Source organism: Branchiostoma floridae, chromosome 6 (genome assembly GCF_000003815.2).
Source record: "Branchiostoma floridae strain S238N-H82 chromosome 6, Bfl_VNyyK, whole genome shotgun sequence".
Lineage (NCBI taxonomy): Eukaryota > Metazoa > Chordata > Leptocardii > Amphioxiformes > Branchiostomatidae > Branchiostoma > Branchiostoma floridae.
Window position 1 is genome coordinate 18,236,718 of NC_049984.1, and position 11,156 is coordinate 18,247,873.

Sequence of the window (11,156 nt, forward strand, 5' to 3'; positions counted from 1 at the left end):
CGTTTGTTTGTACTGGCACATACAGTCTTCTTTCAAAAGATCGCCTGAAAGCTTCAATGGTCTCGCTACATTGGACGTGTCAACAATCTTGACAGTAAGCTCAGCTTAAACTCTTTGTGTTGTAATTCTTGCAACAAAATCACTACAAGGGTCGGGGAGCAAGGGCGTGGTTCAGTGAATATCAGAGAAAGGGTTGCTGAATGTAGCTGGGAGTGGTAGCATAGTGCGACAGTAAGCCTAGCTACAACGCGCTATGTTTGGATTCACACAAAAGTGCCTTTAAATTTCTGAACGACGAGGCAAATTCTCTTGTGTGTGTGTGTGTGTGTGTGTGTGTGGAGGGGGGCATTACATGATTACATGACATTGCAGGCAGAAGGGTTGATGAAACTTTCCCACGAATATTCCCACACACTTTGGAGACCACGTAATCCTTAGCCTTTGGTTAGGCTAAGCATTGGCTACATACCATCGGAAGCAGAACAATTAAATCACAAGTGTTTTAAAAATTACAGATACCCGATACTCCGAGGGATGTTCACTGCTTCCATTTTTACTGTAGAACTTATTAGACCACGCTTGTTGTACGGTATACTAGTAGATAGCATTTCATTTGTCAGAATGCCGTCATGTAGAATAGAGGTGCTTTTCTAAATGTCATATTGGTCTACGGGGAAGAGGGGGCATTTTGTACTATGTCAGCCCCAGAGTACCACTCTGTACTGTTACATTGTAAAATGCTAATTACAATTGAGGTATTTGTCACTCAAAAAAAACGTAAGCAAGAACTTGCATAGGATGCTTTTTATTGCTTAAGATATTTAGGAAACATTTAGGAAATCTACATGCATACTTGCCATTTCGACATTTGTAGCATTGATAAAGAGAGAGAGTTGTTGAATCGCCCAACTTTGTATTTCAATATGAAATGAAAAGAGAATTACCATGGCCAAGTTACAAACCTACGTTGAAAACAAACAAGTACTAATCGTTCAAAAAGACAAAATTCTCACTATTCGTAATCCATTTTTCCGTGTCGTAGACTAACGGGAGGCTTTGGAGTAATATGTTGGGGTGTTCCCCTGTCTGCGAAAATGTATAGACGTTGTAATTATTATAGTAACTGTATCATACTAAAATATTATAGAGTTAGGTGTTAATGTTCGAATTCGATGTATGTTCCTCCAGTCGGTCTAGGGTCAGGTGCCGGTCCAGCTTTGGTGCCCCGCTCGGGTTTACTTGCGGCGCCTCAGGACACCTCGGAGCTTCTGCAGTAGTTCAGCAATCTGACGGGCACAGGAGGATATCTTCAGCAATGACATGGAGATATTTGGCTATAACTCTTATGTGAAATGTGTACCTTCTTAGATATGATGACAAGTTGATGATATATATGATGATAAGACGAAGTTCTCACCTTGGTGCCCTTCTTCTGTGCCAGCGCCTTCTTCTCCTCCGGTATTGGGGACTCAACTACAAGAGAAATCAATTATACAACAACACGTTATTTACAAACAGAAAACAAAACAAAACATGAAAACGCTTTGTTGACAATCCGTTTGTATGATATAATGTTGAACATCTGATGGCTAAAGAAGGCAGCTTGTAAAGGTAGTTTTACCCGATACAAACGTTTTATGAGTCCAAAGAAACAATAAACCCATCAATGCTGTCGAGAGGAGATTGTCCTGAGTTCGAGCCCCGCCGTGCCCCCGACGTTGTGCCCTTGGAAAAGGCACGACCTTCCTCACTTCACCCAGGTGTAAAAATGGGTACCTGGCTTCGGTCGGGGAGGTAAAATACTACCTTTACCTTTTGTCTGTACTGTGTATGTGGCACTGTTAATATAAGTTACGTATACAAAACTTTGGTGCAGTACCACATTGTCCTCGTCAGTCCAAAAGCAAATAGAAAAAAAAACTAAACTCATTGTCAAAAACAAAAAGAGAAAAAAAAGATTGTCTTACCACCGAGAGCTTCAGACACGCCATTCACAGCCTCCTCGTACCCAACCAGCTGTCCCTCATGGTACTCGGCGTTAGCGTCCGCAGCGGCATCAGCATACACCGCTGGGGGAGATGTATACAGAAGAATCAACTAGAGTTCCACGACCCCATTCCTTCGCTAATTTGTTTTATCTTACAACTGGTGTACTAATTGTGTTTGTCATCAATTATGCAAATAAGTTCATCATTTGCATAAATTATATTAATTTATCATCACCTCCACCCAAATACCTGACGTTCACAATCTATGTTCAGAAAGAATCCCTTTTTCTGATGATTTATGCAAATAAGGTCATCATTTGCATAATACATGTTCACTTGTACTTAATTTCCAAATGCCACAAGTCAGAAATTCTACTAAATTCTACCTAAGTGAGGAACTCTACTTTCTATGTAGATAGATAAAGTGTTTCTATTATGAAGATACACGGTACAATCTCAGACAAAGTACACTCCATCTTCTACCGTTATTTGAGGTTCAAAATTGGCAGCTTCTTTTTTCCAGAGTGGTTCTGCCTTCCTGACTCCAATCGCACTTTGTGTCAACTGCTTCTTAGTTTAGCAATGGTAGTTCTGTACATAATTCTTCATTCGTCAGAATAAGATAATAGACATGCAGATAAGATAACGGACATGCAGGATAACAAAGAAGGGCAGTTTATACACAGAACAGTTTGTACAACTAAATTTATTTTGCTTTAACGTGCAGAAGTAGAGTCATGGATATTCTGTTATGACTTGTGGTCCTAAAGATGATTATAAAATGATCATCATAAAATCTATAAAACTTACCGTCTGAGTCGATGGAAAAATCTGAAATATAACGAAAAGCATGCGTTATTTGTCTGTCTCAGAAAATGAACTAAAATGTTTATGTTTGCTGATTTCGAGATATCTTCAGCATGCTATAGCAATAAAAAAATGCTTGTTGATCTCTACCTTGTGTACTCTATAGGACAATTGTACCACAAATAAAATGAGTAACATGGACACGGCCATGAAGGCAAAGAAGTGAGTTTATTCCAAATAAAGTAAAGTCTGTTGTTGTCTGTTATGCTCCAGTATCATTTGAAAAAAGGGGCCCCTTCGCGTAGTTTACGTGCTGTTTATCTGCACTTTCAGGCGTGAAGCCTATACGTGGCTAGCCGGCTATTTTTGGGTACCGCTGGGCCACTGGATTTATTTCACTCTATGTTACATATAAGTCAACCCGGGACCTGGCAACAAATTGACGCCGTGAATTAATCTTGAAAACATCGAGCGCTACCCGGCAGTCCATCGGGACAATATGGCTTCAGAGCCGGGCCGGGACTACATCCCTTACGGGCACCGGTGCAAATTGAACCGTAGCATTTGTTGACCGGTATGCTCACCTTCGGCGATGTGAGGTTCGACCAAGCTGATGGCTTCAGTCATACCCATACCGTACCCGGCCACATCCCCACCGGACAGGGAGTCGACGTAACCTATGGAGCGGGAAACACCGATTTTAGCAAGTACATGATATGGTCAACTTCTGAGCTTTGGAACCACATGTTTATGGATTCAAGTTCGAAATTCCTTTCCTTTTTTTTCGATTTTTCTTACTATTAGTCACCTAACAGGTCCGAAGAGACTCTTAAAGTAACGGAAAGGACCGAAATGAACGGACTCGAATCATGTCTCTCGCTATTATTATTATTGGCCTGCAGGCCGATATGAGCTTTCATAAATAAACAAAGGTTCAAACAAACAAAAGAGTCATCTAGTGTTATGATTAGGGGTTACATGTAATTCCATGAGTAAAAAAAAACTCAAAGTTATGAAGTTCATTGTATGCCATTAGCTAAGGGTAAAGCCAGATAACGAACTTACTCGAAATGTCGCATCCAGTTCCGTCGTAAGAACATGCTGGTGGGTCCGCTATGATAAAGAAAGCAAAGAGATAATGGTATAATGTTCAGAAGGCTAGCGTAGCACAATGGTAGAACTGATTGACATTATTTAATTCAGGAAAGATATCGTGGACAAATGTCACACACATACACGCACACACAGAGCATGACGATACGCATACGCACACACACACACACACACACACACACACACAACGTTACACATACACACATATCATGACGATACACAAACACACATATACATACATACACACACACAAACACACACACACATGCACACAGACACACACACACACATACTCTCTCTCACACACACACATACACACACACACACACACACACACACACACACACACACACACACATTGTATAGATGACTTCTCTACCTCCGTAGATGCACGACACGGTGGCGATGGCCTCGTCAGTTGTCATGGGATATCCCATCATCCAGTGATTCCCTTCATCGAAGAAATACGCCGCCATATCTAAGGGACAAACAAAATGATTGGTTACGTCATGCGTCCGTAAGGTCACTTGATCAGAGCAACCAAGGTAGTCATCTTGAATATGACGGAAAATTCATTGGCTGAGTTTTTCAGTTTGCGTTAAAAAATAATGCTTAGTTTTTTCAAAGAGAAGAAAAACATCTCACGGACACTGAAAGGGCTCGTGTGACTATATAATGATAATAATAATAATGGTTTAATCATCATCGCACTACTAGTATACGGTACAGGTAGCAGGGTCATTAGTAGGACACTGAATTGTACTGCCGCGTTACATGTGTTTCAAAACAGGAGACAATTACTAAACATAATACTTGCGCAGTTGAGAATTATATTGTTTTTCCGCGTTAGCGTTAACGTTACGTGTAATGAAACAGATCGAACAATTGTATACATATAGTTATATATATATATATATATATATATATATATATATATATATATATATATATATATATATATATATATAGCAAATACATTTTAACTCAATCTAGAGAATGTGTTACTAGGAGCTATATACTGTAACCTATGCCATAAACAAAATGCAATACTCACCGTAGATGTTGATTCCCTCTGCAAGATAACCGCCAGCTAGAAAAAAATGACAACACGCTTTAAAACAATGAATCAACACCACCGTTACGTTGTCTGTGTCTGACTCCCTTTTTTCCGTCAATACAGGTTTGCGTTGGTCTATTGTTTCAGGAATAAAATAGCAAATACTCGTCAAAGGCAACTTTATATCGTCCTAATAAGTCAGCACGTACTACAACAAATATGTATTGCAGTACGGTAAAAGTATCTTCTGTGTAATACGTACATTTGACTGCCAAACAGGCTTTTTGTGGTCGATGCAAACGAAACTCCTGTTTATAACGAATATTACGACAACTGGAATCATTTCAAGGAAAGTATTCAGAAGAAAAACGATGGCTATTGTCAACTTCATACGAACTTGGTCATTAGTTGACTTCTGATACGATTTGAAGTCAGTATTTTTGCAAAGTTTGAGTCAACGTTAAGTTAACAAAGAGGCCATCTACATCAGAGCCCATCAACCTTCCCTCAACCGAGACGGGGGCCCTTACCGACTGCCAAGCACCTTTGACCCTTTGCTAACGTCTGCCACGCACCTTTGACCCTTTGCTGACGTCACACTTCCGGTTTGGAAGTGTGACTTAAGCTTTGGTTCATTTCAACTTCATAAGGACTGATCGAAAGCTTCTTGGTAAGCGCTTTATTTTGTGTACGGATATAAAGTTTAAAATTATAACATAATGTTATTAATAAGTAAACAACCTTAAATCAATGATCATGAATAGGTTCTGAACTTACTTTCCTGGGCTGCCCCTACCACCCACACGGCGCAGGCGGGGTCCAGGACAAGGCCGAGGAACGCTCCACCGTCCCCGTTAAAAGCGATGTCCACTGCAACAACACAAGTACGGAGGATGAGAGGCATATGAAATACATCAGGTGTCAGGAAAAAGAAGAAGGGCGCAAGATACTATGTAGAAATGCACAGTTGGAAGAAACCTGGCAGAGGTGGGTTGTAGTTGTGATGGGTGCAGCGTCTAAAGATATGCAAAACATTGTAGAAAACAATGATGGCCCGCCCTATGATAATGTCATCGATGATAATAGCGATTGTCAAATGAATGTTCTTTATATATCAAAGCATTACAAGCTGTAAATGTCAACATGATCTGTAGGAATGTGTATAGAAAATAATCGTGCAAAACGTTAAGGTACCAGGTGTAAGATTTAGTTATTTTATCTGCGCATCAATAGTTTACACACAGAACCAGCTACTGGATTGTTCTTATTTCTTACGAGTGTTTTCATTGATAAAAGTATATTATTTGAACGCAAGCAATTAAAAGTGGAAGTTCTTCGTCTTCAAACATTTTCCTTACGTGGGAAGTCGTCATACGCCTCCTCTTCTTCTTCGCGCTTCTTCTTACTTTCCAGCTGAAATCAGAAAGGCAGGGTCAAAATATGTCGCTAAAACATGCACAGGCATCCCATTGACTCTTGTCGGACTTTATGGCTAGGCTTGGTTATTTAACACATGTATTTAGCCCTGAATAGTATTTTAGGCCAGAAAACGTGATAGTTGGAAAAGCTGTGATAACTTTGATTTGTTTCCGAACGGTTATTTCAATAATTGTCTGTATGCTAGTGAATTGTGAATAGTGAATGTGATAAAATGTGATAGCACCCCTCCATCACATTATTTCACTAGTAAGAGTATACGTACAAAGATTGTGTCTATTCGTGAAAAAATGTGATATCACCCCTCTATCACAATTATTTCACTAGTAAGAGTATACGTACAAAGATTGTGTCTATTCGTGAAAAAATGTGATAGCACCCCTCTATCTCACTTCACTTGGGGCACCGGTGCGGCACTGCGGGGTTCGAAAGACTTCTCAACGAATTTCAGAGATGAAGAACGAATTTTCTAACGTTTTATGTATTTTTTTGTCTTCTATAAGTCATACTTTTACGTATTACGTAATATCTATAATCTAAAATAACACAACAGCGCTGCAGTGAACGAACCCCGCAGTGCCGCACTGGTGCTCCAAGTGCAGTGATATACCACCTTAAGAAGTTTTCACGCAGCTACTTGCAGATAATGAGGCAACCGAACTGCATCACTTGAGGCATAATGAGCCCTGTGTCCTTGAAAGTAGATGGAGCGAGAAGGACTTGAACACCTGAAGACGTGTAGGGTTCGCGGCACATGAAAGAATTTCAATGTGAGTCTTGCTCTTCCACCAAAGAATTTGTAGCGAGAACTTCAGAAAACCTGACAGAGTACTGTAACACCCAAAGAAATGTGAAGTTTGCGGTCACAACGGAGGGGGGTGGTCGGAAATTGACGTAGGTATTTCTTAAAAGCCTGCGACACAATTCAAGCGAACGCCGGCCTAGGTAGGCTCGAGCTCAACGAAATTCGGACGATGTCTATCCAACACTGATAAATCTCCCATGAGATAGTAGCATCTCTTAGACATGGACGAAGTGAGAATCGATTAACCTGGTAAAGGGCCAAAATTTTGATCAACTTTTATTTCTGAGTTGTAGGAAGTATGAATTATTGGGGTGGACGGGCACAGTAGAAATATTCACTTGTAATTAGCCCTCGGGCAAGAACTTGCAGTAAACTTTCAATAATATTAACAGGAATTGTTGCATTTCCAAAAATCGTTGCCGAATTTAAGCGCAGCTTCCATCAACCCGCGAACATCAACCGAGCTGCTAAAAATCGTCCGAAGCCCGCGTAATCGCCAGGACGTCGGTCGTTCTTCGGCCGAAAATGCCCACTTGGAGCTTGCCAACACGTCGACAGATCTCAATTCTTGATTTGATTACCAAAGAGACGGAAGCAGGCGATAGAAACACAAAATCTATAGGTAGAGATCATGATATGGCATGGTTGGAAATTCTACCGGTTGGGATCTCGATGAGGATCTCTGCCGGTAAAATCGGTGAGTCTACCAGTAGAGATCCCGAACAACGTCTCTGTCGAATTATCGCGATCTCTACCGTTAGATCGCAAATTCTGTCCGATCGCAATCCCTATCCAGACATATGTATATAGATTTCGATAAAAATAAACACGACCTCCACAGAAATACCAGACGAAACATGAGGTTTTTAGTCATGATAGAACCTAAAGGCGGACTAGATTTATCGGCCTAGATTTTAGATGTATACGTGGGAAGATTGTAGAAGATAAGATAAATAAGAAAGTACTTGAGATGTACGAACTCTTCTTCAGAATTGACAAAAGCTGATCAGAGCTCGGCTGGAGGAAGTATAATGAGGTCTTTAGATTTCTTTTATATGGAAGCGAGTCCGGCTGTAACAGGATAACGTTGGTAAAGTTTGTGGTCACTAGCGGGAACAGCAAACCGAACTCGGACATCGAAGATGAAGCAAGTTTGGCGGGGCAAATGAATTCGAAGAAGCGTAAGGTCTATGCATCTACCGGACTGGGTACCTGGAAAATTGAGACAGTACCTCTCTAGAACTGTGGTTTGCGCCAAACCACTGAAGGGAAATTTGCCTCAGAAACCATTTAAACCATTCCTGGACCTGGACCTGAACCGCGCGTCTCTGATGTGATCGAAATTTTGAAAAGTTCTTCCTCCTGCAGCGAAAGGAGGACGCTACTCGTGTGTGTGACTTTTCGCTTCGTTTTCAAAACGTTAGAAAAAGAACATAAGTAGTAGGAGGATTGAAACACAGAGAACGTATACGTAGCGACGCGTTTGTGACTTTTCGCTTCGTTCGCAAAACGTTGCAAAAAACATCTTGCATTGCATCATAAGCAAAAGCCTTACTGTACAATAAGAAACAACAGAAGAACGTACCGCCTCCTCCTCCTTCTCAGCAGACACCAGCTCCTCAAGTTCTCCCAAGATCGTGTTTTTGGCGTCTTCGCCGAGGCCCCTCTTCGAAGGAAGGGACTCAGCAAGGGCCAGCACGGCCAGAGCGACTACCACAAACAGACGCATGTCGGCTTCTTCTGTTCCTTCTGTGTCCGGAGTTGAAGATGACCAGCTTGACCAGTGCGCTCTCCTTTTAAGCACTGGTGGTCCTAATGAGGGCGTGGTCTTTCACGCTACTTCAGTCATTGTAGCCCAACCCTCCCATGGCATTCTCTAATCAGAGCATATCTTGCTATTGACGCTTTATCTCCGAAATGACCTGATCGGTTAGTTTGTGTCGCGGTTGCTAGACAAACATGCGCGCTTGGCTGGCAAGGAAAACAGCGTTTTTATGCGGTGAAGTTTTGTATCATGTAGACATGGTAACGGATTTGTACGCGTGTTTACTGTTCTTTAACAAGATGTCGAATCAACCGAAAAGATCTTATACACGAATCTATTCACTCGAATTGATGGAGAAAGAGACACGGGAGCGACAGGGAGAGAAAGAGAGAGAAATATAGAAAGAAAGAGAGAGAAAAAAAGAGAGAAAGAAAGAGAGAGGGGGTGGCTGGGCGGTAAAATGTTTTGGTCAACTGGTTCTAGCGACCTCTCGGACGTTAAAGTCATGGTAAAGTAACATGTAAGTGTCTTCAAGCCTACTTCCTCGTGCCCGCCTCACCAAGTTAGCCCCGCCCACTGGTCACTTGTCCCGACCGACAGACCGTCCCTCACACGTGGAAGAAAACGAGACCTAAAGTGTCCAATCTATAACTTTCGCTAGGCTGATTTTTTGCTTGTATACCATTGCTTTGAACAGTTTGTCTGAAAGTAGTTCTCTTTGTTGTATTTGAACGTCGATAGTATCTTCAGCTAAATCCTATCTCCATGCAAAGGCCTCAAATCTTCAATGACGAAATGAGTGTTACACTTTGCAAATATCTACAAGGACCGGAAAACTCGAGTTGTTTCTTATACACGTATGTGGTATCTAGTATATGAAAACGTTCAAGGTTTCCTTGAGACGTTTTTTTAAACACGTCTTTGATAAATGATTAATTTCTTAGGAGAGGAGGCTTTACTTCACAAGCAATCTTCAAGTTCACCCTCCCGTCTAGAGTACTTGTGGCCATGAAAGGTCTTTCTTTATATCCACCTGTACACACAAAGTTCCACATGCGGAACACTACAAGTGACCACACCTTCCCTACAAGAGGCCATTAGAAAAACTTCTAATCATTCCGAGATTCCTTTGGGGAATGATATATGTCTATAGTAATAAACTATGTCTAACTATCAAGCAGTTTTATAGCTTCACGTATGCATTCGGTTTTCTGTGTCGCACGTTGTCAAGACAAATTAAATTCCTAGCCACTTCGGACACTACTGACCCGACCCATCAAAGAGCTGACCGCCGCCACGGTGACCGCCCTAATGTTGATGGAGAAACGTACACGGTTTTGTGGTACCAAAGCGTTCGCCGACGATCATTTCAGACCAACAAAATTCCCTACCCCTTCATGGGAAGTTGGAGTAGGTACTTGTCAGGCATGCGTCATTTTCAAATGGAGGAACGAAAAACCGCTAGGGCAAACTTGACGTCATCTGCTAACTTCTTGTGCGCTGACCACGCCCGTCTTGACGTAAAGTTTTCTCACCTTAGGTCTTTCAAGGTTAGCTAGTGATGAACGTTAGATTAGTATCTTTCTCGCCCGGAAGCATAGTGAAGCCTGCTGATCTTCCATAGTCATAGTACTTGTTGGGAAGACCGTGAAAATTTGTAGTGTTTTATAGACAGATGCCAATCTAATATAGACAACGCTGTTTAAGCCCCCTTCACACGAGAGCACGAATGAGCCGGAATGCCGTCCGAATGATTTTTGTTTCTATTCGTGGCAATTCCTTGCAATTCGTACCGTAAACTCTAAACATTCTTACTGCATTCGAGATATTCGTCCTCGTTCTTTTGGCTGGCTCGAAAGTTTTTGACATGTTAAAAACTGTCGAGGTGCATTCGAAGTGGAGAAATATCGAATGGCATTCGTAGTGGATTCTTAGTGTATTCTAACTATTCTGACTTTAGTCTGACCGCATTCTACGACATTCTAACATTATTTGAAACATTCTTATCTCATTCGATGGAGAACCGAAACGGCAAGCCACCTCGAATCCTGCCAGAATGTGGCCGAAAGAATATTTCGAATGCCGTAAGAATGTCTAGAATGCACTACGAATTCACAGGAATAGACAAGAATTTTCATTCTGACGGCATTCCGGCTCAATCCTTCTCGTGTCACGGCGGTCGGT

The 11,156-nt window shown here is 41.5% G+C and overlaps 1 protein-coding gene across 1 annotated transcript; it reads right to left on the reverse strand.

The window, feature by feature from the left end:
* Positions 1–789: 789 nt before the first annotated feature.
* LOC118418385 lies at positions 790–8,993 on the reverse strand. The gene is made up of 11 exons (XM_035824265.1): positions 8,793–8,993; positions 6,324–6,378; positions 5,743–5,835; positions 4,963–4,998; positions 4,288–4,386; positions 3,861–3,908; positions 3,380–3,472; positions 2,799–2,819; positions 1,968–2,069; positions 1,418–1,473; positions 790–1,286 (listed from the first exon to the last, which is right to left on the reverse strand). The coding sequence occupies exons 1-11, from the start codon at positions 8,934–8,936 to the stop codon at positions 1,236–1,238; spliced, it is 798 nt and encodes a 265-aa protein (XP_035680158.1). The 5' UTR covers positions 8,937–8,993; the 3' UTR covers positions 790–1,235.
* Between the last annotated feature and the right edge of the window lie 2,163 nt (positions 8,994–11,156).

What these genes read in the sequence shown, in the direction of transcription:
- LOC118418385 (XM_035824265.1), bottom strand. Translation starts at nt 8,936, where the DNA reads ATGCGTCTGTTTGTGGTAGTCGCTCTGGCCGTGCTGGCCCTTGCTGAG. An exon ending in CTGAGAAGGAGGAGGAGGCG is followed by an intron (nt 6,379 to 8,792) that starts GTACGTTCTTCT and finishes TTCTGATTTCAG; the next exon opens with CTGGAAAGTAAGAAGAAGCG. An exon ending in AGAGGGAATCAACATCTACG is followed by an intron (nt 4,387 to 4,962) that starts GTGAGTATTGCA and finishes TTTGTCCCTTAG; the next exon opens with ATATGGCGGCGTATTTCTTC.